Genomic DNA, 27,813 nt, shown 5'->3' on the forward strand with positions numbered 1-27,813 from the left:
GGAAATCCATGTCGTGGTCTTCTTGGGAGGGCCATGGCAGAATTAGTGTGCTGTTCAACTTTGTTCAAAGCCATATCTGGTATCAGACCTAGTCTTTTTATGTCTTTCTCTACTTCTCTCATTGTCGATTCACACCTACCCTTTGCTCCTGTGATCTGAGTCATATAACTCATTTTTTGTTGTATTTTAGCTGGACATTACCATTCCGTCTGAAATGATACCCTTTTATCTTGCATTTGAGCTATGTTTGAGTCCTTTTTCTATTTCTTCTAGACCCTTTTATTATTTTTCTTTCTTCCTTTTTTGGGCTTTTTGTTCTGTAGTTGCTGCCTCCTCAGATCTGTTGGTTGCATATATGAATGTCTGAGAAGGGTTTCAGAAGTGACTGAGACCTTCATTGGAACGGTATATTCTCTTCTTGTTCTATTTTTGCTTCCTCTTTTACAAGTCTTATTCGAAAGTTATTGGATTACCTTTCTAACAGGACAAAGATCTTGTGACCGAGAATTTGATCAGGAGAGCTAAGACCATATTCCCAGATGCAAGTGTTAATTTGCGCCAAGTGTCTTGGTCCATTGTATCTTCTGTGTCAGGATAATGATGAATCATCTCAGCCTAACTTTATTTGTTTTCCGTTCTCATCTACAAATAATGTGGGCTGGCTTCAGTCTCTTTGATCAACCATGAAAGATTGAACATGAGACAATGCCTCGACCAACTGGCATGACTGCTAACTTTGCTGATTGGTGCAGGTCACACCACCACTGTCACTTTGTGCTCTACCACCAGGCTCGATGATGTGGTCTCAGTAGGATAGAGGGCGAGGTACCAGATCTTGAACCAAAACTAGCTCAAATTTGGACTCCTTAGGGTTTCAAGAAGAGGAATTGGGGAAATAAGGTTTATAGGTATCAGGTTGGGCTTGATTTGACTGTAGTGTTGGCTGGAGGTTGGGGGTTGACCAGAATTGGGATAACTGTGATGGATGAACTTCAACAAGAAGAAGAAGAAGAAGAAGAAGAAGAAGAAGTTGTTTCCCAACTAAATTGGGTCAGCTACATGGGTCCTTGCCTTCCAATCAGCTCTATTTGAGGCCATACTAGATACAAGGCCTAAGTTGTGTATACTCTTTTGGTGAGTGAACTTCAATTTTCCTAAAATCTAGGGCAATTGAGAAGACCTAGGACTTGTTGGTTAATGGGGGTTTTGATGGGTGTTAGTGCTGGGATTTTGATGGAGTCTAGGGGCTATGATGGCACTGCTGTCCTCCATAATTTAATGAATTCAAATGGGTAGAATGAGAGGAAACAAGAGTTGTAGGTTTTAGGTTTTAGGTTTTGTAGGAAGTGAGGATTTAATAGAATTAAGGGTTTTGTTAGAATTTCAGCACGTGTAATCAACTTAGGGACTGAAAGGAAATTCCAGAAGAATAGATGAAGACTAAAAAAAGGATAAGAGAAGAGGCAGAGAGCTTGCGCATGAATGTTTTGGCTCTCCCCTGGTACTTTATCTATTATAATGTAGAATCAAGTCTTAGTTTAGGAAAATTTCCTAAACTGAGTTACAACAAAAAGGAAAATTACATATTACATCGAATCTTCCAAATCTGCTAAAAAGAACACTATCCTTGGGAGATCACTTGTCAGCCAAGCAACAAAAAAAATAAAAGTAACCAAAATAGAATCCTAAGGTAAGATAGAAAGTGATATTCTAACATTCCCCCTAAAACTGGAGTATACATATCAAAGGCTCCAGCTTGAAAATACAAGAACATATCATGGAACTTCATTACACTCGAGCATATGTGGCAATAATAGATGCTGATAGTGCTTCGCTTAGGAGATATCAATGGCAACTTAAGTAACAATCTTCATTTCGAACAAACCATCCAACAACAAGAATAATAAGTGGTGGTGAGATGAACCCTATCCATAAGTATAGCACCAACAATTACATCTGGGGCACTATCCAAATAATGCAAGTAGTGAGGAGGAATCTTCACACAAGAAGATAAAATTTGAGCCAAAAGTCGCATATCATAAAAGGGAAGTAATAGGTAAACATATGGGTAGGTAAAAGGCAGTATGGGTTATTGCGAACCACATACATAGACAAAAGATAGTATGGGTTACTAGAGACCAAGTATGTAGACAAAAGGTAGTATATGTTAACAACGAATCAAGTAAGTAGATAAAGGTAATATAGATTACTACAAGCCAAGTAGGCAGATAAAGGTAACCAAGTAGTTAGACATTGTTGTAGAATATCATCTTAGGAGGATAAAGATCTTCACCAATAATAGTCTTCAATAAATCCTAAGTAGATATAGAAAGAATCTCCAATTTACTCCTCACGTGTAGCATTACATGTGGACAAATAATGATGACCAATTATCAGCATCTCAAAGTATGAGCACAAAAGAAATCCAAGAGGGAAAAGTAGCAGCCACCGAGCAGTATATTATTCACCAATAAAGCTGACCAAGCAGCAGTAAATTGTCTCACAGGACAAATCTTGTTTACCAGAAAAAGAAATTCTGAACCACCGATAACACTCAACCGGGCAGAAGTAAATTAAATCAGAAGAAATTACTAAACCAACTTTGACTCTCAGACAATAGTAGCTCAGCAGAATTGCACTAATAGTTCCCGCAGTAGCAGATAATAACAGATCTATTTACTCCCCCCCCCCCCCCCCCCCAAAAAAAAAAAAAAAAAAAAAGCCAATGTAGTGCAGATTGGATTAAATTCATCATTCATAATAAATAAATAAAATCCCAGAGGTTTCTTGCTAGTGCAGTTTGATCTTCAGAAGAAAAGAGACATTTTGCGCTGTACTTGGGACCATAGCAGCAAACTTTCACTAGATTTGAAACTCTTAACAAATCTCAATATGAAAGAAAAGTAGTCGTTCAGGTCATTGTAGAAGTATTAGATAAAGGGGAGGCTGAGCTTGATTCTGAAATAAACAATGGAAATAGTAGTAACGCAATACGATTAACAGGAGAATTTTGTAGAGCAGAAAATTCAATGAAACTGGGGCAGCCGTATACAACTTGCAGCAGAACTTATAGCACAAACAATGGATGATGCTACTTAGGTCTTTAGGTCTTTCAATCCAAATAGTGGTCCTATCATTGCAAAAAATCAAGAGGAATCCCAGGATATGAGTATGGTGCAGATCTAACTTCAGATTTGTACCAAAAAAACAGGGTAGAGGCAGCAATAACACCAACCAGAATATGGGATTGAGGTTTCTAATTGAAGAGCAGTAGCAGTTGGAAGAAAAAAAATTGTCCAGGAAATTGATGCAGTCCAGAGAACCAAATTAGAGTCAATCAATAGCAGAATAAATGTTGTTTAGGCTGGTGCAGGGCTGTAGCAAGTTCGATTGGCCCTCCTACATATAAAATTCTTCACTGATCTCTGGATTCTGCAGTATTGGTAATTGCAGGTACATAGATCACTTTATAAATTGTGAAGAAAGATCTAATGTATCATTAATGCAGCAAGGGGTGGATGCGTAGCAGGTACAAAGGAAAAACAGAGAAAGCTGATCAAAATTGAGAGAAGAAGGAACCCTGGGTTGGTTATACCCGCTCTGTAACATGTTAGAATTTCAGCACTTGTAATCAGCCTATGGACTGAAAGGAAATCCAAAAAGAAAAGAAGAATGGAAGAAGACTGAAGAAGAAGAAGGAGAAGAAGAGAAGAGGGAGAAAGCTTGTGCATGTATGTTTTCACTCTCCCCTGGTACTTTATTTATAATGTAAAATCAAGTCTTAGTTTAGGAAAGTTTCCTAAATTGAGTTACGGGAAAAAGGAAAACTATATATTGCATATAATCTCCCAATTCTACTAAAAAGGACACTATCCTAGGTAGATTACTTGTCAACCAAGCAATAAGAAAGATAGAAAGTGATATTCTAACAGGTCCCAATGTTTAGAAGAGGTGATAAAGGGGATTGAGTGTAGCTCACTGAAGGGGCTTATATGGTTGAATTTTACGAGGCTAATTGAGGGGTAATAAATCTGGAATTTGAGTTTCAAATCCCCAAATTTGGGAAATTCAAATTTCAGTGAAGGGGAAATTTCTAGGGTTTGATAGAGGCAGGGGGGGGGGGAGGGGGGAGTGTTTTCTGTTTCAGATTGTCAGTGGGGTTGGGGGTGCTTCAATGGAAGTTTGTTGTCTTTAAATGGAGGGATAAAGGGAATGGGCTGGGGCCTGTGGTGATTGATTAGGATTTAGGGGGGGGGATATAGAAAAACTCAAAAAGGGGGAAGGAGGGGGGCTATGGTTGGATAGATCTTATTTTTTGTTACAGTTCTGTACTGGCAGCAGCTTGTATGCAATCTTCATACCAAAGTTTGAGATCTTGATCTCGATTGGCCAAACAACTAAGATCTCATCAAGATTGAGGAAAAAATTCCTCCTATGTTGACCCAACTTGGTGATCCATCTCCATAGGTTTTAGGGCTCAAAAGTCTGGAAATTGGTATCCAGCCTATTTTGTGCCTTCCAAATACACTGGTGGCCTTGGATTTATGAGAAAACTGAAAATGTTTGTTTCAAGATAACCCTAATTTTGAAACTGCTGTGCTGAAGAGGTGAAGATGCATATTTATAAAACATAAAATACACAACCAGATTTAATATATATGAATACATTAAGGTCTGAGCTTAAACAACTATGATACATTGTACCATGGTAGAAGATCTCGCTCTCAAGAGAGATCTCGCCACCTTGAAAAAGAGAGATCTCGACCATCTCGGTGAGATCTCGGACGAGATATGCAACTTCCTCGGCAACCGGTGGACCACGGGGGTTTAGGGCCCAATGGGTTGAAACTTGGTATTTAGCTTATTTAAGGCCTTTTGAACATGTTGGTGGCCTTGGATTTGTTAGAAACAACCCTATGTATGATTTCTAAGTCTATCCATAGTGTGAAACCAAAATGTAGTAGGATTAGGGAATGCAATGTTATACAACATGAATATAGAACCTTTAAGGCATAAAAGAAAACAAGAATCAAAGCTTCAACAACTAAATGTTAAAAATTCCATCCAAGAGTATCAAAATCTCAATTTCAAGAAAAAATAATTATACAACCATAGAAGCTATATAAGTCACAAATCAAAATCATAAGACAAGAAAGAAGATGACTTCCGCGAGATGTGCAAAGAGTAGTTGCAAGTGAAAATTCAGCCAAAATCCACAAAAAAAAAGGAGAAAATTGAGAGTTCCAGCGAGATCCAAGGCAAAATATGGCGAGATATAGCGAGATATAGCGAGATATGGCGAGATCTCGAGCGAGATATCCCAACTCGCTGCTCTCGCCCTCCATCTCGCCTCGCCAAGCTGAAAAAACGAGATATCTCGCCAAATCTCAGCGAGATCTCGCGAGACCTCCCACCATGCATTTTACATCAAACATGTTCACATCACAAGATCAGCATAGTTATAAGAAAAAAAAAATTGTTACAATGAAAGTGTAGATTAAACCAAACTCTTCGACATATATTTAATCCCATCGATGGAACAAGTTTAGATCATGGAATTTTTTTTTGGGGGGGGGGGGGGGAAATCAAATTTGGGATGAAATTTTATCTTTCCTTAGGATTTGGTTGAAAACCTCTTCACTCTTTGCTGTACATGTTGTTGGAAGGTTGTTGATGAAGGCTAGGAGGTGTTCCGGCCAAAAACCCAGGCAAAACTTCCAGCAAGGTAAGAAAAGGGGGAGGAGAGCGAACGCACCGAGTTCTCACCTAGATCGAGTTGAGATATTTCAACTTGATTGAGGTCTACTGTTTTAAAAATAGTGGTTGGAGTGAGATTTCAGTCGAACTAAGATCTCAGTTCAAGATCTCGGCTGAGATATTGAAATTTTCAGGTTTCACTTCCCATCTTGTCTTGTTGGCTTTTTGGAGAAAACGAGATATCTTGTGAGATAATCGCATCCACTTGAAACATGCTTCATACAGAAGACTTATTCCAAAGTTAGTTCAGGGGCTTGACTTTGAACACAAACTCCAATCCAGCAACTTGGACTTTAAGCACCAAGAAGCATGCAACCTGAATTTAGCACCAGGCTATAATCTCAGTCTAGATTTTAAGCTTAGACAAGTTTCACTCGAGAGAGAAGCAACAGCAGCTTGCTCAAGCAATTTCATTAATTCTAGTCTAATTGTATTCTTCCATGATGGGGACCATGGGGTATTAAGTAGGGGCTCAACAGGCTTGATTGAAAAGTCTCTATTAAAAATGAAAGTTGGGAACCAACTCACAATGGAACATAACTTCCTTTTGTTTGGTGCTGCTTGATGCTTCTGATCTATTTTTTTTTTTGGGGGGGGGGGGGGGGGGGGAATAAAAATGTTCACTCTATTTGAGTCAATTGTTTCCAGTGTCTATTTTATCTTGCTTGGTCCCAGGCATGTTTTCTAACTATTTGAGGGAATCATTTTTCACTGTACATAACTGGTGACACCCCTCTGCCTACTGAAGGAACTGGATGAAATACTTGGTTGGTCAATGATGCACTCATCAGGTTTTTTTGTCTTTCTCTGCCAGTGAGACCAACAATTATTGCTAGCTTTGTTTTTATGAATTCTGAAAAGGAATTATGGGATGCAGTGCAACAAACATGAAACATATGCCTAGACCAGTAACTATGCACAAATCTATGAGCTGTCAACAGGTTATTGAGGCCACTTGGCTTTCTCTTACATCCTTTTGGGCTGCTGTGAATGCTGTCTAGCAACAGTTGAATTTCTATCACCTTATTACCATGCCATGTGCTAGTGATGCCACTAACTTTCAGAATGTGTGAAATAGAATGGGTGTATGCATTCCTTGCTGGCCTGAATCCATGACCAGTTTTGCATTCAGATTCTTGGTGGGAATAAGTTTCCCACCCTTCTTCAGGCTTATAATCTGCTTCAGGATGAATAAATAAAGATACATAGTCTAATTATATTGTAAATAGAGATACATAGTGCATGGTAGAACAGTTCATTCCTCCATTATTCTCTCTTTTAATCTCTACCATTTGAGTATATTGTTTCCAAGAACAGTTCTCTTCTACTTTGCAGGGACTGTTTCCAGTTCTGATATGCTACAGTTATGAAGAAACTTGCTGCTGTTGTCTTCACTTCTTTATCCAGAGACTTTGACAACATTTAATGGAAGAATTTACACTGTTGGCTGAATGTTATTTTGGCACTATCAAGCATGAGGAGTTGTGATTCATCCATCAGAATCTGATTGTTTGCATTTCAAGAGAGTTTGACCTGGAAACAGTACCTGCAAAATCTTATTTGTTGCCACTCTTTCATACATTTTTTGCTTAAGGCCTACCCCCTTATACTATTTTCTTCTCCTTCCTTCATCCAATTTACCGTACACAATAAATCAGTTCCTTATTTGTTTTCCTTTTAGTTCCTTCCTGATATGCTATTCCTATTCCACTTCCTGTTCCTTGTAGTTTGTCCTTGTAATGAATCTTTACTAAATATGAAGTCTCTTCAGTTGATGGAAAAGGAAGGAGATCAACCATGGATTTACCATTCCATTTTACCTTATTAGATCACCTTGATCCGACCTCATCCTGCTTTTTGCCTTGTTTTCAAAAAATACAAAGAGCTACAATCCTTTCTCAGAGAATGAATAAGAGCTGGTGTATGCAATTCTTATTTCTGTATGATCACTCTTTTGTTGCCATCAGTATGCGATAAGGTCAACTAGTCTATTAACTGAACATTTCTAGAAGTGGAGGAAAGATTTACAACCTTTGACCCCCCCCCTTTCTCCGGGTTGGACCCTGATAATCCTGTAACATCTTAACCAGTCAATGAAGCACCTGTCCTCTTAAACATGAATATTTCTCCTATTTTACTCGTTTAGTAGTTTTTAATACATAGTCAAATTTTGCATACACTAAACAAGTGAAAATGAGCTAGTGCCTCCTTGCAGATATTTCTAGTCTGATGCCTCAGGGGGTTCTTTTTCTTTTTCTTTTTCTTTTATTAATTAATATTTCATTCTAAGAGAAGGGTTGCTCTTGAAAGTTAAATAGCACTGTTTTATTGCAGGCAGAAAAAGTGACTGTAGTTTTTCCTATGAGATTCAAGGACTCTGTAGATACCGTACTTGCAACTTCCTTTTTACAGGTAAAATTGGTCCCTCACTTGTTAAAATTTTAATTAAAATCTTAAATAGAAAGATCATGCATCCAAAGTCTGATGCTGGAAGAACTCCTTTGGGTATGAAACTGCTGATCATGTCCAAAATGAATAGGTTAGATTCAGCTAGTGCTTGGGTAGTTTATTTTGGCAATCTAAGTAATGCTGAATGTATGACAATTACATCCTACAGGAATTTGTGGAGGCAAGGCGCACTGCTGGACTCAACAATGCCCCTCCTTGTTTATGGTCTCCTTCTCCTCCTCTAGAACTGAAGGGAGCTCCAGAGCAAGCGTTATCTGTGAATGCAGGATTTGTTACATTCGGTAAAGTTCAAAACAAAGTCAAGAATATGTTTTGCTATTTTCTTTCTCATTGGACTCTTATCTGTTTTCCTGTTCTTCAGTTATATTCCCTCGCCATGTGGAAGGCAAAAAGTTGGACAGAACTGTATGGAGTTTATCAACATTTCATGCCTATGTTAGTTACCATGTAAAAGTGAGTTTTCCTTCTCAACCCTAAACAGCTTAACAAATGAAACCTCTGTCATCTTGGATGAATATTTAGAGAACCTGACTTGTGTTGGAGAGACACAGCCAGCCTTTATTTATAGACTAAATTGCTTTGACACCCCAAAATAGAGGTCTTTAAACATTGACACCCCATTTTATCTTTGGATAGTAGAGACACCCCAAAGTTAGACTTTCATTGAACACATTAGTCCAATCGATTACTGAATGCTGTTAAATCACTGTAACTTGTTAGTTTTTTGAAAATACCCAAACTACCCATTGAATCATATGAGATCACCTGAATGCCCTTATGAAAAATAAAGAGAGATTTTCTTCAAGAGGGGTTTTCTTCTCTCAAGTACTTTGTGTTTCCCTTAGGATGATGGACGTCTGGTCTATTTTACTCCTGCGGTGACCCGCCTCCCAACACTAAACTGTAGTTTAATCTGTCTCATCCTCATAACCCTAGTCCCCCTTCCCTCCTCTCTTAATCCAGTTGATCTGGATTGCAATCACTTGTGTGGCTTCAGTTGGCAAGAAAGCTCTTGGTTTAGTAATCATAGAAGAATTTTCTGATGTCTACTTCATTATCAGGTCTAAACAACAACCAAGGCTAAGGCCATAAACAGAATCAGCAAGTTCCAGACCTTCTACAGCAGAAGAGTAGTGATGTCAAGAGCTAGAATCTAGGATTGTCATTGTTTACAGCCTAGAATTTGGAGGAAACAAACAGAATCCTAAAATCACTAGCTCAGCATAATTATGATCAAGGAGTTGCTAGAGTTCCGTCCACATCCAAGCAACTACATAATTTAAAAAAAAGGCACTATGAATAAAATGAAATGAGAAAGAGAAGAAGAATATGGGAAATGGAAAAGGAGAAATTGGGGAATCGCAATCGCAAGGAACTAAAAGCATATCCTTTGCAATTAGGGGATAGTTACCGGGTTGTGATAATCCAAATTTCATCCAGTCAACAGAATTTTAAAGAAACAAAGAGAAGGGGAAAATGGAAAATTCCGTAAGCAAGATGATACCGTACCATATCTTCTTCGATTCTAAGAATTTAAAGAGATTAGTTATTGCTCTTGAGATGGGTAGTGGCAAGCACTGGTGGAAGATCTCCTCCCAGCGTTCTTTGCCCAGTGTGTTGGAACCATTTTGGAAACAACCTCCTTAGGAATTTGTCTGTTTTACTTTTGGGTCATTAATGGCGGATCTAGTGATTGTTGCTTCAGATCATACTCCTCAGTGAGAAAGTGATGGTGGTGGTGCCAATGCTAGAGCTGATGATGAAGAAGCGGCAAGGTTGAAGAGAAGAGAGAGTAAACCATGGTTAAAGATTGGAGATATATGAACCTTAGGATTAGAATAAGATATTTGCCAACATCTAATGATGCACTTTGATGAAACATAAGCATGTCAATACGTGAGTTACAAAAATCCAACGAAGAAGGGTAGATGAGTTCTCTTCACCCCTTTATACATGAGGGTATAATGGTCTTTACAGCTATGTCACTAATTATTCTAACGGAACAGGAGCCGTTTTGCTTTCAAAGATAAAGTGGGGTGTTAGTGTTTAAAGGCCTTTGTTTTGGGGTGTTGGAGCAATTTGCTCTTATTATTCTAAGGTTATCTTTGGTCTGCCCTTAGTTCTTCTAATTCCTTCAATTTAGATTGTATCACTTCTCCTTACAGGGGCAATTATAGCCCTCTGCTGAACATGGTTGTGCCACCTCAAACGACTTTCTCGTAGTTTATCATTTATCGGAGCTACCCTAGACCAGCTCTAATATGATCGTTTATTATCTTATCCAACTTAATTTTGCCACTTCCATCCTAGCATCTTCATTTTTGCTATATTGGGTTTATCTATATGGTGCTTTTTAACAATCCAAAACTCTGCACCATGCACCAAAGTTGGTCGAATGACGGTTCTATAAAATTTTCCTTTGAGCTTTAATAGAATACGTTGATCACATAAAACCCGGACGCACCTCCCCACTTCATCCACCCTATCTTAATTCTTTAGGACACATCATCATCTATATCATCTTTTTTCTTTTTTCTTTTTTTTTATTTGTGATTGAACATGGTACCTAATGCAATCAATTTGAGGAATCTTCTTATCATCAAGTTTCACCACCTCATTGTCCACCCACTCGTGACCGTAGTTACAAATTAGATATTTTTTCTTTGTTCTACTAAGTTTAAAGCCTTTTGATTCCAAAGTTGCTCTCCATGTTTCTAAGTTGGTATTAATCCCTACATGTATCTCACTATCAATGCAATATCATCAGGTTGGGATAAATACCAAGTTAGAATCATGAGAGCAACTTTAGAATCAAAAGGCTAAAAACATTAGTGCTAAGACACTTGGTAAATATATCAGTCAGCTGACTCCGTGAAGAAATGTTAATAAGACCAGACTCAAGCTTCTCTTTGATGAAGTGTTGGGTCAATTATTCATCCAAAAATGATGTTGGTCAATCTCCACATGCTTAATTTTCTCTTGATGAACTGGTTTGTGAGCAATGCTGATAGCTGACTTACTATCTTAATATTGCTACATGGGAACCTTTGCATCTACATATAGATCCTGAATTTACTCCTTTATCCACAATGGCTCACATATTCCATGAGTCATTGCTGTACATTCAGTTTTAGCACTAGATCTGGTCACATCAACTTGCTTTTTACTTCTCCAAGTAACCAAGTTTCCACCGGCATAAGTACAATAACCTGAAGCAGACTTTTAATGATCTGGACATCCAGTCCAATTTGTATCCATATAAGCTTCAATATTGAGGTGTCCATGGGAATAAATTAGAATTCTCTTTCCAGAGGCTGGCTTTAAGTACCTTAAGATTCTATGAACAACATCTAGATGAGAAGAAAATGGATCATGCATGTGTTGGCTCACCAAATTGACTGCAAAAGCTACATCTGGTCTAGTGTGTGAGACAAGTAAATTTGTCTCCCTACTAACTGTTGGTAGCTGGTTTCATCAATAGGTTCACTGTCTTGACTCTTAGGAGGTGAGTTGGGTTCAACTAGAGTATCGGCTGGCTTACAGCCTAAGTCCAGAGTATATTTTCTCCAAGGTGAGTTGGTTCAACTATATGTGTAGGAAATATCTCAACTTCCCCATGTCCTTGATTTCAAGCTCTATTCTCAAGAATGTCTTTGGGGAAGAAATTTCAGTTGCACTACTTCCAGTGATAACATAATCCACATATACTATCAACACTGTGATGTGTGCATTGGTCTTCTTAATGAACAAAGTGTGATCTGCATTGATTTGATTGTAGCTAATGGAAACCATAGTTATATGGCATCTTCTAGACCATGCTTTTGACGACTGCTTTAATCCATATAGAACACTCTTTAGTTTGCACACTTTTCCATGAGTTTCTACAGTAGTGAACCTAGGTGGGTTGTCCATGCATGCATCCTCTCAAATTTCTCCATGAAGAAAATAATTCTTGACATCAAGTTGTTGAAGATCCCAACCTTGATTTACTACACATTAAAGAATGACCCGTACTGTATTCATCTTGGCTATAGGTGCAAAAGTCTCCAGGTAGTCAATAATAGAGGTTTGTCTAAATCCCTTAGCCACTAACTAACCTTATATCTGTTCTCAATACCATTAGATTTATGCTTAATCACGAATACCCATTTGCAACCAGCAACCCTCTTTCCTGCTGGAAAGACGACCAGATCCCACATTTTTTTTCCTTGAGCCTTTGTTTCTTCATTCGTTGTTTTTTTTTTCCTTCTTTCTAGTAGGACTAAGCTAGTGCTTCCTACTAGTGGATAGGAGTACAAGCAAAGGGCAAGGAAGAAACAGAGGAGTAAAAGCAGGTGACAGCGAATCATACCATAGGATGTTGAGTACATGTTCTTCGTTGTTTACATACTAGAATTGGTAATTCGAGGGGTTAGAGATAGGATTAGGGATGGACTCATTAGTAGACCCACCAGGATGAACAGCCATAGGACCTGGAGTTGCTGCTTTTGTTGACCCGGTAGAACTGTGGGAGGGCTTTCCTTGTTGTGCTTCCTTCTTTCTAGTGCAAATAGATGCCTTTAGAGCTGATTGTTAAGTAGGTTGCTTCCCCTACATACCAAGTTCCTGCCCTTGAACCAATAGCTGCTGTTCTTGTCCAGTCAACTCCTCTTTAAGAGGGGCATCATCAGCAGGATTATCCATAGGAATTTTGTAGGAGGAACAATGACCATAACCTCTTCACTAGACCTGATCTCCCCCTGAAGAGGTGTAGGGGTAAAATAGGGAACAATTTCTTAGAAGATCATCTTCATAGTAACAAACAACTTACGGGAAGGTGGGTGGTAGCACGTATACCTTTGTGGGCGGTAGAGTATCCAAGAAAATACAACATAGCCTGCAAGGGTTAAGTTTACCGTGGACACCATTGTGTGCAAAGGCAACACACCTGAAATCCAACGGTGGAACATTGAAGGATGCAAAATCCAAAAGAAGGTCGAGGGGGAGCCACTGCTGCAGCATTCAGGATGGCATCTGATTGATGGGGAATGCAGCCCAGAAGAATTGCATCTTGCACAAAAACAAGGAGGGACATTCATAGAGAACATCAAAGAACAAGCAACAAAGGAGATGGTGACTTTCACATTCAACCACCTCATTTTGGGCAGTGTATCCACCAACTTCTGATGGATCATGATTAGTTAGTTAAAACTGGAGTTCTCCAACAGTGTACTTGATTCCATCATCAGTGGAAAGTATTGTAATGGAGGCATCAAATTGGGTTGTCACCGGCTTGTGAAAAATCTGAAAACAAATGAAAACATCAATTTTTTTTTTTTTTTTTTTTTTTTTTTGGTGTAGTAAATAAATCGAAGTGGTCTGTGTACAACTACCAATGAAAGTAACAAACCATTGAAATCCGGAAGAAGACACACAGCAAGAAGGGTCCTAAACATCAGAATGAATAACAGTGAAAACAATACTTTAGTTATCAAAAATAGGATAAATATGTCTAGTTTGAGTTTCTAAAATGCAGGCATCAGAATTGAAATCCTTCAAATTTTTTTGCTAACCAAATCAAGAAAAAGTCTAGATTAAGAAGCTAATGCAGCATGACGGAGATGATGATCAAATGATGCCACTAAAGTAAATAAGGCAAGAGTAGGAGAACCGGAAGAGGTGAGTGCAATCAACAGCAAAGGAGAACAGCCAGGCAACTGCAGCCCACAATCTCGTCTACTGGTGTGAGTTGTATGCCTCACTTCTAGGTCCTAAAAGGCTAAAACACACAATATATTGGAAGTAGGTTGTTTTGCAGTTCAAGTCCCATGTAAGGCTACTAACAGATAAATTCTAGAAGAAAAATTAGGAATTGAACACAAATGATAATTGTAAAGAGGGAGAACAATTAACATATCCCTTTCTGGAGAGAAAAACCATCAATAATATGGACTTTTCATTATTAGAAACAAAAGATTAGGAATAGAAAAAGGATTGAGAACCAATTATGTGATTGGTTGCACTGGAGCATGGTTTGAGATCTCGATCTTGATAGGGATCTCAGTCTCTCAAAAAATCGAGATCTCGTTTGAGATTTGGTAAAAATCCTTTGTCAATGGAACCCAACTCGAGGGTCCATTGGGTGGGTATTAGGGCTGGAATTTGGTATTTACCCTATTATAGGCCTTTTAGATGGAGTGTTGGCCCTATATTTGTGAGGAAGCAAGTGTATATATGAGTTCCAACTCGACCCTAACTTTAAAGTTGATACACTAAAGGAGTGAACATGCAGAGTTGTAAAACATGCAATCATGGTTCAAGATCTTGCTCTCGAGGGCAACCTCACCCTTGAGAAAAACCAAGATTTGGTAATTTTTTAGGGCCCAACTCTATTGAACTTGAGTGCCCATCTCAAGGGGTTTTAAGGGTCAAGTTGAGCTCAAAGTTGGTTTTTAGCCTATGTTAGGCCTTCTAAACACATTGGTGGCTTTATATTTGTGAGAAAACGGCCCTATGTGTGAGTTCTAACTCGACCCGAAGTTTAAAACTGAAATGCTACATGAATGAACATCGATGGTTATTAAATATGAAATATTGAACCATTAGGATATATACATGAAAATCAAGTGATAAGATATATCAAATAACTTAAATTGTTTAAAATTCCATCCATAGAGTACAATTATGGTACAAAATTCGATTGAAACCATTGAATTTTCGATCGAAATTTTGCATTTTGAGAACCTCAAAATGAAACATTGATGGAGCAAAAACAAAAGTCCCAAGGTTTCAATAGAAACCTGGGAAATTTCAATGAAATCATGCGAAACTGGGAAATTTCCCCCAAGTGGGTTGAAACTTTGTGTGACCCGGCTGGACCAGTTCATGAGAAAAAATTCATAGGAAACTTGGGAAAATTCGTGGAAAACCTGGAACTTTTTCCTACAAGTTTCGTGGTTTCCCCAAATTTTCAATTTTTTTCTTCCATCCATGTTTCCCCAAATCCCACGACCAATACCCCCTCCATCAGGACTTCCCTATCCTAATTGTGTATTCCCTCAGACTGGTAATCTTAGGCATGTTGATGACCAGACTTATAAAGTTGCATTTGTCGATTACGTTGACAACCATAGGCATAACATGTCATAGGATGTTTATATTTGTTGGTCAGAGGATAGGATGTTATAGGCACAATTCTACTCGGCTCACGGGATGGATCCACCGAGGCACTCCTCTTGGCACTGAATTGTACTTCCCTTTAATTGTCAATTACTTTGTATTTGATGTTTTGAAGTTAGAAGTTATATATTGAATGTTTTGTACTTAAGTAGTTAAGTCTATAGTGTACTTCTGGGACAACTTTGCATTGATGTTATGTATATTGAATGACTTTTTTAGCAAAATGCATGTGCCAATGTGTTCTTTATACTTTATACTCTAATTAGCTTAAATGTAAAGTCCCAAGTTTTCTTGATGTAGATGTGCTAAAACTTGCTTAGGAGTGTTGCAGGTGAAGATCCGACGAGAATCAGGCAAAAAATCTTGTCAAAATCTACTTCGAACCTCACTACGAGATGGGAGGTGAGAGGAGGGAGACATGGTCGAGACGAGACGAAATCTTGACCTATCTTGCTCGAGTTATGTAAAAACAAACCTGGTTGGCCCGAGATCTCTGTTGATTTGTTTAACTTTTATGGGACTTGCCTGGGATCTCGTCTCACCTAGCAAAAAAGAGAGACCTCGAGCGAGATCTCTAACCATGCATGCAATTCACAACCATTGCTTGACATAAATGAAAGCATAAATGTTTAAGGTCAAATAATACATCAAACATCAAGGCATCAACCAACTTTGTGGTGAAAAATCCGGACAAAACATCAAAACCAGTAAAGGGGGAAGGAGCTTCAAGACAGGTCAAGATCAAGGCATCTCTACTCATCTCGACTGAGATGAGGATTTTTTAAAGACTGGGTAGAACTGAGATCTTGAGTCAACCCAGATCTTGGCTGAGATATTGTATTTTCTTTGGGTATCGACTCACGTGAGATCTCGTCTTGAGGTCTCAAGAAGAAAAGAATCTCGGAGAGATCTCATGGGACCTCAAACTATGCATGGGAGTCAATAGTCCAGGAAGATGTACTTGTTGATGCATTATGACAACCCAAAAGAGTATCTGAAAGTGAGGTAGAGGAATTCTCAAAAGAAGTAACCGTTGTATTAGCAACACTAGTGGAAGTTGGTCCAAATGAAGTTAACTTAAGCTTGGTCGTCAGCTAATGTAGGTGCTAGAGGTCATCTGAAGAGAGTCGTGTACTAAGATGGTCATCAACAGTGGCTTGATGGGTTCATCCCATGATCAGCCCTACCACCCCCCCTTGGGGGGGGGGGGGGGGCCCAAGGAAGGGGGGGGGGTTTTTGCGTGGGGGGGGGGGGGGGGGAAAAGGAGGGGGGAGGGAGGAAAAAAAAAAAAAAAAAAAAAAAAAAAAAAAGGGAGAGAAGGAGGGGGGGGGGGGGGGGGGGGGGGGGGACGAAACAAAAAAAAAAAAAAAAAAAAAAAGAAAAGGCGAGAAACAACCAGGAAGAACCTGAGCAGAAGAATCTAACACAAAGTTTATCCCCCACTCTGTAGCGGCACTACACAGGTAGGAAAAAACTCCCATGAAATCCAATGTCTGGTATTACCAATGAAAGTGTAATAATACGGAGAGAAGGTTGAGATCCTTTTGCTGCAATTGATGAATCTTTCTACAGATATCAAAACATTGAGCTTCATTACCAACCTTTGAATATGTCATTTTCTCAATTTTCCAGACGGCAGTAGCACTCTCAAGAAGGAGGTATCCCTTAGCAATAGTAGATTCAATTAGGTCGAGTAGATAACCCCTCACGAGGCATTCATTAGTTTCCCATTTGTCTTGAGCCAGACTAGGAGTTTAGGTTTCACAAGATTGCCGTGAGGATGGCCAGCAAGATGGCGTAGACCAATCACAAGTGTAACAGATTGAGACCATTGCAGATATTTGGTCCCATTAAGCTTGATAGAATTCATCTGAAACGAGGGAAGTTGCTCTCAAGTATAACCTAGTACATCCCAGACATCCGATAGACATAGTTGTCAAACCGAAAAATATGGAAAACCAAAAAAACATGAAAAAAACCTTAGAGATCCTTCGTCACTAGCTATAATTAGATAAAAAGGACCCTTGGTGGTAGAAAGGGTACTCACTGCCAAATGGAATAAGCCACAGAGGCAGTTGAAGGCCTAAATAGCCAACAGAATAGAGGTGGGAGGGAGGTGGAGGCTTTGGTAGTGTGACAGTAGGGTGGCGGTGCTATGGGGTTGAGGTACTGATGTAAAGCCAACTTTAGGGTTAGGGTTTCTTGGAGGAATTCCCTGAAATTTAGGGTTTGCTCAGGATTATCTTCTTTTGAACCAGAAAATAATGCCATCAGTGGAAATGAAATGGTATTTTGGGAGCGTTTTTGAGAATGATAAGGATAAATGTTACCATAATTTAAGGCTCCTATGAGTGTAATTAAGATACCCAAATATCTAAGGGTAAAGTTATTGATAATGGGTAGTTGGAAGTGAGTCTTGGATGACAAAGGAAGGGACTGGGATGTTTGTGGATCTCTAAAAAATTTATGGGAGGGTCCTGGGAAGGGTTAGGATTTTAACAAAATTATTAGGGGAGTGGTGGGGTGACCTGAATTTTCTGCGGTTGAATATGGGAGGGTTTGGGGTAAATCTTTTGGATGAAACAATTGATAAAGGGAATTTTAAGGTTTTGAGGATGGATCTAAATAGGGTTGTGAAGATCTTGGGAAATCTTTGTAGAAGATGAAGGCTGCTGGTTCTTGAAGTTTGGTTGTTGCAAATTGAATCAACTCTCTTAAAAATCCACCGTGGCCCTCCCAAGAGAACCACGACGAGTTTCCCACTGGTTTTCTTCAATCTTTATTCAATGCAGACTGTCTTTACAAAGAATAGCATGGCTTATTTATAGCCTTACATCAAGAAAGAAAGAATCTTACTCTAATTGGGAAACTTACCTAGACTCAGCTAGGACTTAGACTCTAACTCAACTGGGGTTCCTTTCATAAGTTAGGATACCCCTTTACAATGAAATAACAACCACATAAAATAAAAGACCTAATTATCTATAAAGAGTTCTACTTAAAAGAAAGACTCCCCATGACACAAGAACTCAACTACTAAGTCAAATTAAGACTTCAAAGCATAACTGGACTCCGGAAATAAAAACTAAGATTTAGAAATTAAAATCAGCAGCTAATTACGGCTGGAAAAATGACCAAAATGCCCCTTTTAGGGGTTTGGCCACCCCTTGTGCACCACTTGGGTGGGAACTTGGGGCCCATACCAGGGTTTCAGCCAGGAGGTGGGGCCTTGTTCATATCAGGCAGAAGTGGTGGTGGTGGTTTGGCGGTGAGAGAGAGAGAGAGAGAGAGAGAGTGGTGGTGGGTGCATTGGGTGGTCTTGTTACTGGAAAAAGAAGAGATAGAGGGAGGTTATGAGGTTTAGGGGCAGTTTGTTTCTTAGACATCTCCAATATCGTCTCACAAAACCATCAATGCTGATACCTTGATGACTTTTAATTTTCCACCTGTAAGTTTAAACCAGAATCCTGCCAATCGTAAGAGTTTCCAACTCTTAACTGAGCTTGATAGTAGCATCGAAGGCAATAACCATTCTCATTGATAAAATCATTTGTGAGGCAAAATAGGCTACAAGCTTTTTATTTAAAAGGAAGAATCCCTAGCTAAGTAAAATTTTGTCTAACCAACTTACATAGCCAATAGAAACTTAAAACAAAAGGGACTCTTAAAAGGTAACCTTCTACGATAGGTAAAGTTCTCTAAAATAAAACAACTTAAATTAATGTGATAAATTAAATCCCATATTCCTACATTCTACCCTAAATTTATCCCCCCCATTGGATTAAAGGCCCAACCCATAGATATACTAACCTTAGGCTTTTCTTTCACCAAAACAAGCTGTTGAAAGAAACGATTGTAGTAGAATGGCTTATTGATCCATAATCTCAAGCCCTTTATTTATAATAAAGTGGAAAGTAGACTATTACAAGGAATAGAAGTTTACATGAATGCAAACTCTAATTTAACTCCTATACAAACTCTTATTAGACTCCTAATAGAATCCAACACTCCCCCTCAGTGAGGCATGGATATCACATATGTCCAACTTGACCAAAAAGTATAAAACATCGTCGTAAACATCGCAATTTGATCTTCAAACTTATAGATTACGTCTACCTTATAGACTTCCATTTGATTTGTCCTCATCTTTCGCAACTTTATGTCTCCAAGGAAGAACGCCCAGTAAAAAGTAGAATCTTCAAATGTTGAGAAGACTAAATTTCCGCACAAATCGAGGGAAAATATATTTTTGGGGGTAACAATAGCTAGGGTAAAACAGCCAAACTGAAAGTTTTGATTTGTAGCAATGTTAGATCTTTAAAGGGAAAGTTTGCCAAGGGACAATCTCCAAAGGTAGGGGAAAATTTGTCAAGATAAGTGACAATCTCCAAAGGTAATAGAGATCAGTTCGAAAGGTCAAACGACAAGTCTTTTGCAAGGTTAGATCTTTGAAGGGAAGATGTCAAGTTAAGGGGCAAACTCAAGAACAGAGATCAAGACCACGAGATAAAAAGAAGCCAAGCAATATTAGACTCCAAAGTGGAAGATTCGAAGGTAAGGGACAAACTTCAAAGGTAACAAAGATCAAATTACATAAGGAAGCACATTAAAGGCGAATTGAGACATAACAAAGAAGTCAATGGAAACTTGGAAAGGAAGAAATAATGGTAAGATAAAAGATAAAACAAATCAAGAAAAGACAAAAGAAAGGGAGAGACGGACACAAGAAGGTCAAAGAAGGACGGATTAGAAGATGAGTCAAAGGAGACCCAACGAGAAAAAAGAACACGAAACCCCGACAAGAGAGGAGGAGGGTAGGGAGAAAAAAGAGGCGAGAAGAAGAAAAGAGAGAAACAAAAACCAAGGGGGGGAAAAAAGAAGGGGGAAAACAGGGCTCCCAAAACCGAGATAGGGAGACACAAAACCAGCGATAGATTAGGAAAAAGGAAAAAGAGAGAAGAAAAGAGACCCACAAGAAGAGCAAAGACAGGAGAAAGGAGAAGACAAGAAGAAGAAACCACAAAAAAGAAAGAAAAAGAAAACAACACGAAGGGGGAAACAAAGACAACCCAAAGAGACAAAAAAGGGGCAAGGGAGCAGAAGGAGAAAAAACCAAAAGAGACGAGGAAAAATAGGTAACGGGCAATAGGATGCAGAAAAAAGGAAGACAAAAAGAGAGTAGAACAAAAAACACAGGGGGATAGGCCAAGATCCAACAGCAAAGAAAAGACAAAAGGCAAAACAGAAAGAGAAAAGAGGGGAAAATATCGGACGGGGACCAGAAGGGCAGAAAAAAGAGACCGGAAAAAAAGAAGGAAGCCAAAAAAAAGAAAGGGGCAAAAACAAAAGAACAAAAAAAAGGAGAAGAAGAAGGAGAAAAAAAAGGAAAAAAAAGGAAAAAAAGAAGGAGGAAAGATAAAAGAAAAAGAGAAAAAAAAAAAAGAAAAAAAAGGAAAAGAGAAAGAAAAACCAAGAAAAAGGAAAAAAAAAGAGAAAGAAAAAGAGAAAAAAAAAAAAGAGAAAAACAAAAACGAGTGGAAAAAAAAACAGCCAAAAAAAAAGAGAAAAAACCAATTATTATAATAAAGTAAAGAGAATACAAGGAAAAAGTAAGAATGAAACTTATAACTTACAAACTCTTTAGACTATGTCAACACAAGCCCTGTTATGTCGTAGATATATCACAGTTGCCATTTTCGTACACTAATGTGGTATCCTGGTAAACTCTTAACTGCAAAACGCCCCACCCCTACTTTCAACAGTCTAAGTTTTCATACAGTGGAAGGCTTTCACCATGAATAAAAGGTCTAACCGCCTTTTGCCACCAAATTCATCTACCCGTGACTTTTCTCAGCATCCAAATGAATGAACAATTTCATGGGTTTCAAGATTTATTGTTAGTCCGATACCAATCTTGTGAGAGTGATAACAAGGATCTGTATCAATGATTCAATATATATCATATACTTTATAACGTTAGCTGAATCTCTTTCCAGTAAATTGATAAATCCCTGAGTATGGCCAGCTCCATTTCACTTTACAAATGGCATTGCAGCACTGGTAGGACCCTACAGCTGTTTTATTTTGTTTCTTGTCAAGTGGTAAATAAATTCTTAATTTTTTTTGAGTTCCTGAAGTTCATAATTTCTGTTTATGGTGAACCCAGTTCAACTGAGATTGGATATCCTTCTCTTGACTTAGATTTGAGTTGATGTGAAGTGTTAAGTCCTTCAATTGGCTGCTCAACATATTCATTCTCTTTGATGTCTTACTGAGCTTCTGGCTCTGTTGGTATTTTACCATGTCCTCTTATTCTTTATGCGGTGAGTTTTTCTTTAATCTTGAAAGCTCAGTCTTACCTGATTGGTCGGTTGAAGAATTGGGAGAAGTCTCTCCTGTTAGCCCATTAGCCACATGGTTTATATTCTGCTTATTCTTCCATTTCATATTTCATATGATTTGGATATTGATTGATCAGGTCATGTGAATTCTCTCTCTAAATTTCCCCTACAATCCTCTTCTAGGATTAAGGGGTGGGCTTGACACAACAGTAGGTTAACCAGAGTTGTAGCTCTGAGGTAGCATCGAAACAGCCTCCCAGCAAAATTGTTGGGGTAAGACTGCATAGGAGAACTGCCCCCCAGGGCTCTGCTTGCTTGTGCTAAAGCCTTTGACACTGGGTTTGCCTTTTAATCCTCTTCTAGGATTGTTTTTTCCTTCTGCAAGCCAGAGTACTTTAAGGTAGTTGAATCTGTGGAGACATTTTTAAACGGCAAGTTCTACCCCATCTCAAGAACAATCCCCCCCCCCCCCCCCCCAACAAAAGAAGAAGAAAAAAAAAGAGATGAGAAGAGTTACCAAATCAGTCAAAGTAAGGGTTTTAACTGGCATGATTTGGTCTTTATGCCAGTAGTCGTATTGACCTTTGACATGTGGGTCCCTAAATTATCCTTAAGTTTTTTACCTTTTGTCACAAGAACTTCTAAATGTAACTGATGGTACTTACTGTTTGTCACAAGGCATGCTGGTTGGAAATTGTTTCCTGTACTTATGGACTGTTCAGCTATCTTAGCTAAATAAATGAGTTTGATTCTTCTTACATATTCTGACAGTATTTGCAGTTGTGCATATACTAATTCATTTATTGGTTTTCATTTTCTTGCAGTGCTCAGAAGGTTTCATGCACACCCGGATGAGACGCCGTGTGGAGTCTCTGATACTGGTAAGTTCTCATACTTATTGTTGTTTTCTTCCATTTTCCCCCTTTCTCAGCTTCAGTTCTGTTTTGAATGAGACATAACATGCCAAAGTAGTCATTGTGCATTTTAACTTGAAATACCAATGATGTTGACCATTATTGATGTTCTCCATGATTCACGAAGTATGGTTGCAACTTGGCTGACAATCCCATTATGGCTGGCAATTTTTAGCGCCGGTTTTGGTGGAAAATTAAGCCAATATCAAGGAATTCATGCCTCTCTTAGTGCAGGCTTGACTATCCCCTTGCCTGTCATGCTTTGGTGAATTATTAAATGCAATTATGTGATGTGTCAAATAGCAGCTCAGAGTTCAGCTGGTTAGTTCACATGTTCAGTGAGTGCGAGGTTGTTTTGGTTGTAGCATATTTTTTCTTGATGAATATGGTTGCTGTATTTAATGTTAAGACCCTCGATCAACCCCTGCAACAAGAACTCTCTCCTTTAATTAGTTCACTTACGTATCAGCTCTTGGCAGCACTTTGGTTCACTCAAAAAACACACAACATTTGAATTGCATAATAAGATCTGAAGAGAAAATGTAAATGGTCAATGCAATAAACTCAGCAACAAAACTCCCCTGGCCTTGAAAGCACCACTGCACCACTCAACATGCCCCAACCAAGGTCTTCCCCTCCTCGCAAACAAGCTTGCCCTACACAAAACACTAATTTAATCCCCTCCCCCCCCCCCCCACCTTTTTTAACTAACTACTTTCCACGTAGGTCAACATGAGTGGCTGCTCCCCAATAGAATGCTGCCACTTGTCCCTGTTCTTTTGTTCCCCACAGTTATTTTGGTGCCCTGCAGCTCCCTTTTCACTACACCCTCAACATTAGTCTTTAACATCTTAGGATAAATTTTAGAGCAAATTGCACTGCCACCCCAAAATGGATGCCCTAAAAACACTGATACCCCACTTTATGTTTAAAAAACATACGGGTCCTATTCCATTAAAATAGTTAGTTGTACAATCTTAAAGACTATTATACCCTTCTCTGTCATTTCATCCCTCTACCGATTTCTCTCTCTTCACACGGCCTTCCTTTCCTGCACCTTCTCTATCTTCAGCGCCGACCACCAACCTTCTTCGTCTACAACTCCAGCAGCTATTCAAAGGAAAATAATCTGAACAAAATGTTTCATCAAACTAAGGCTCTGCTGCATTTCTTTCAGGGTAGTTGCTCACTAAAATAGGGTCTCCAGAGTCGAATCCGTCACCATCGTCACCTGCTGTGGGTGCTTGAAGAACAGTAGCTTACTGGAAATCCATCATTCATTTATGGGGATAAAACCATCAAAGTGAACCCAACATAGAACTGATTCAGCAATGCAGTTCACCTGTTTTTTTTTTTGTTTCATGTCCCTTTTCCCGAATTAAAGAAAGAAGATGAAAGGAGAAATCATGGAAAACAAAAAGAAGAAACCAGAGAAAACTAAACCAACCACCATTGTGAGATAGTGATTCAAAATTGAAAAGTAAGAACCCAGAGGTGTTGATTCATGGGAGTCCGGAGGTAGCCCTAATGGATGATGTAGCCATAATGGGATTGTGGGGACAGCAACCCAGATCTGTGCAAGAATCAGTGTACCGCCCAGATTTGTGCAAGATTTGTGTTGATTCGTGATTGGAGTTTCTTCTCTAATTTGGTTTCCTTAATATTTCCGCCATCAATGTAAATTTTCAGTTCCATTTCTCCATCGAACTTTCAAATCTTAGTTCATAAGCTTTGATAACCATGGAAGCCAGGAACTAAATCAGATTTAGGAAAGGGAACGAGGGGCTACTGTTGTGAACGGAAAGAGAAAAAAACAGGAAGAGGAAGATGGAGGCGGTAATGGTGGTGGCGGTGTCGCCGGTGCTGTTGGAGCTGAAGGTGGAGAGCCGAGTGAGGAGAGAGAATAGATTGGGGATGAAAGCATGGCTAAGTATTGGAAGAATAATGAGCACAAGATTAGAATAAAACATGGGTCAAACATCTAATGGTTCATTTTGTTTTTTCCTCAGATTTTGATAAGGGTATTTTTGGAATCAAAGAAAAATAAATAGTGGGTTAATGGTTTCACTAACTGAGTGGACTAACATGTTTGAATTGGGTGTCAGTGTTTTTAGGCATCTATTTTGGGGTGCTAGTGCAATTTGCTCTAAATTTTATAAATTCTACGTTTTGCATATTGTAGCATGTCTAAAAGATTATATCATTATGTGTTATTATTAACCAGTTAACTAATATATGCCTAAATGTCAAAAAATCCAGTCACAGTGGGTGTAGCATTGAGCAATGAAAGAATATTTCAAGAGTGACAAAGGAGCGGAGGGCCTCCCAAGCCCATCAAAACAAAACCAATTGAGCAGACAAAGATGTTTGGTTCTTAAGATAATTAAAGTTGTTTCGGCCTAAGAAATCTGTCACACTAATATATGAGCAGTTGCCGAGATCGTGAGTCTTGGTAAAATTACCTTTTTGAGATTCCAAGATGAGATGTCCTGCTAGGTAATATCTCAGTAATATCAGGGACGTCTTGGTCAACTTCTTGGTGCATGTGCATCTGTCAAGTGCTTATTTTAGAATGCTTGGTTCCAGGCTCTGGTCTTGGAATGAGTCTCTCTTCCCTCCTCTTTCCCTTCCCATTAGGAAAACCCACTGGATAGTTTCATTAAGGGTAACAATAAGCAGGATGCCCCCCCCCCCCCCTCCCTCCCATTCTTTCTTTCTACCTTTTATTTTACTTTCATGTTCAATTTTTGACATTGGAAAAATGATGATTGATTGTGTGAATATAGATAATATGGTTATTCATGCTAAAGGGCCAAAATTGTTAGCCCTAAATCTTTGAAGCAAACATCTGTCTCCAAATTAACCCAGTCCAGTTTTGACATAGCTGCCGCTTTCCATGAAATTTTATTGAAGGCCACAAAAATGGGTAGTAAATCTTCCCCAGTTTGAACAACTCAACTATGGCCATGAGTGTGGTGATATTGGCTCGTGTATTTATGTGTTTGTTCGATTACTTCCATGGTTTATGTCGCAGGCTCTGGATCGTGCAAAGCCAGGTGTTGAGAAGTCAAAGAAAGCTGCGCATAGCAGATCCTTCAAGAAACTGGTTTGTAATTAGATAACAGTTACGCTGTGGCTAAGTCACTGGTCATTTTGTTGGTTTGTGTTATTTATTGCTAATACCTATTTTTGTCTGTAGAGCCTGAAAGGAGGCCCGAGCTAATTCAAATTCATTAAGATGTGCCAATGGTCAAAGCAGCAAACGACATTCCGAAATGCTTATGGAACCCAAAAGAATTCTGAGTTTTCTTTGCTGCTTATGTTGAAGGCCAGTGCATACTCAAGTTAATGGGCTGACCCTCCGTTGCGAATTTGTGTATTGCAATTTAGTCCAGTTGCAGCTGAAACTCCAGAATATGGTTTGCATTTGCTGGATGATTTTGTACATTCAGATCTTAAAGCTGTGCATTTGCTGAAAGTGGGTCGACTGCCTTTTCTGGACCTTTATTGTGTAAGTTGACAAATATCAGTTGGTCATGTACGATTAAAAATGGGAAGATCAAATTTCAGTCAATTTTATAGGAGAATTTGGGAAAAATTGTTCAAGATTTTCAATTTTCTAGTGCATTCTGTATACCCCTTTAAATGAGGAATGCATACAATTTTCTGAAATCCTTTAGTTTGGTTAGATTTTCTCTACATGCCTAACTCCATTAAACAGGTTCAAAGTGGTTAACTAGAAATTGATTTATTTATCGGTAAATGTTCTCTTGAAATGATTTTTTATTTTTTCAGTTGGAGAAACTGAATTTTCTCACTCTTTTTATTCAAAGATGGTTTTATTCTTGGTTATTTGCTTGACATTTGGAATGCCAATGCACACAGGCATATAGATTGGTTTCACAAATAGTGACTTTCTATCCACAAGGGCAGAGGATTATGTTTCTTTTACGCCTCTTCTCCATATGTTTAGAAGGTGTAGTTATCTCTAATTCACCTTGTCAGTGTTCAAAAGTGGTATCCAATACAGTGACTAATATAATATATATTAAGTGCTTTATACAATAACCAATTTGGTAACTAAATTTAACTCTTTTCTAGTAAACACAAACAATTTTTTTGAGGGTGCAGTTGGTAATTACAGTTTAACTCTTGTTACTCATGTTCTGGTAGACATTGATTATTCATTTGGTGATGTTTTGTAGGAAATTAGCTCTTTGTGTAAAATTATTTTACATGTTTTGGTGTTGGGCAAATTTTTATAGTTAAGAAATCAAAAAAAAAAAAAAAAAAAGCATATATATATATATATATATATATATATATATATATATATATATATATATATAATTTGATCATTTTAAAATATCAGGTGAAAAGGAAAAGTAAAAGTAAAAGTTCACTATCTATGGAGAATTATATGTGAAATTTTGAAAGGAGGGGAAAGAATATATGGATGAAATTTTCCCTTTGAATAGACCTACACCTTTTAGGGGTTTTTTTTTTTTTTTTTTAATCATAAAATAAAAATTGCATTATTTGTAAGTTTCAAAAGGTTACACTTAAGCTCTTGGTATCGGATGGAGATTTAAAGTTACAAAATGTTGGATGATCTATCTTTAGTTGAATTTTTGCCAAAAGTGGAGTATATTGTATAGGCCAAGCATGTTGTTTTGGTTCGGATAATAATTGGATTACTCTTGGTTGATTGCACCAAATTTCTTTGATTTGAAGATGTGACTTTTGTTTTTTGTAATCCCTTTCCAAATTGCTAAGAATGTAGCTTATACTTCATCTTCCTCCTTCAGTGATCCATCTGTTATTATTCTAAGTTTATCATTCATGCCAATTCTCACAATCCATTCTATTCCTTCTAGTTGTTGAGTCCGAGCCATGCACATATAAGGAAAAACTCCAATCCTACTTCTTAGAATGTAGGTTTGCTGTTATTCCTAAGACTAGTAATGTAATTGCTCATGTCCTAGCAAGAAAGGGCCTTGTCGATTGCAAGCTCGATGGTTTGGCCGCTTCCACTTCTTGGCTAACATCTTCAGTCTTGGCTTCAACTATGCCTTAATAAATTTTATTACCAAAAAAAAAAAAGTCCGAGTCCTTGCACATAATAAGATTGCTAAGTGAAACGAGTAAGTAAATGATTATAATTGCCAATGATG

The 27,813-nt window shown here is 38.4% G+C and overlaps 1 protein-coding gene across 3 annotated transcripts in view; it reads left to right on the plus strand.

Moving 5' to 3' along the window:
- Window positions 1-26,863, plus strand: part of LOC149018378 (actin-related protein 2/3 complex subunit 2A-like) — a 44,673-nt gene extending 17,810 nt beyond the window's left edge. For 2 of the 3 annotated variants that reach the window (XM_089152665.1, XM_089152666.1), the window contains exons 5-10: window positions 8,092-8,169; window positions 8,375-8,507; window positions 8,588-8,679; window positions 22,550-22,606; window positions 25,674-25,745; window positions 25,839-26,863. In XM_089152665.1, coding sequence (XP_089008791.1) covers window positions 8,092-8,169; window positions 8,375-8,507; window positions 8,588-8,679; window positions 22,550-22,606; window positions 25,674-25,745; window positions 25,839-25,862 — 456 coding nt within the window. In that variant the 3' untranslated portion in view covers window positions 25,863-26,863. The remainder of the gene's footprint in view (window positions 1-8,091; window positions 8,170-8,374; window positions 8,508-8,587; window positions 8,680-22,549; window positions 22,607-25,673; window positions 25,746-25,838) is intronic. The other variant, XM_089152664.1, reaches the window with a different exon arrangement.
- Window positions 26,864-27,813: the final 950 nt, after the last annotated feature.

The sequence above is a fragment of the Hakea prostrata genome, chromosome 4 (assembly GCF_041222555.1).
Source record: "Hakea prostrata isolate BN-2017 chromosome 4, UWA_Hpros_2, whole genome shotgun sequence".
Taxonomy (NCBI): domain Eukaryota; kingdom Viridiplantae; phylum Streptophyta; class Magnoliopsida; order Proteales; family Proteaceae; genus Hakea; species Hakea prostrata.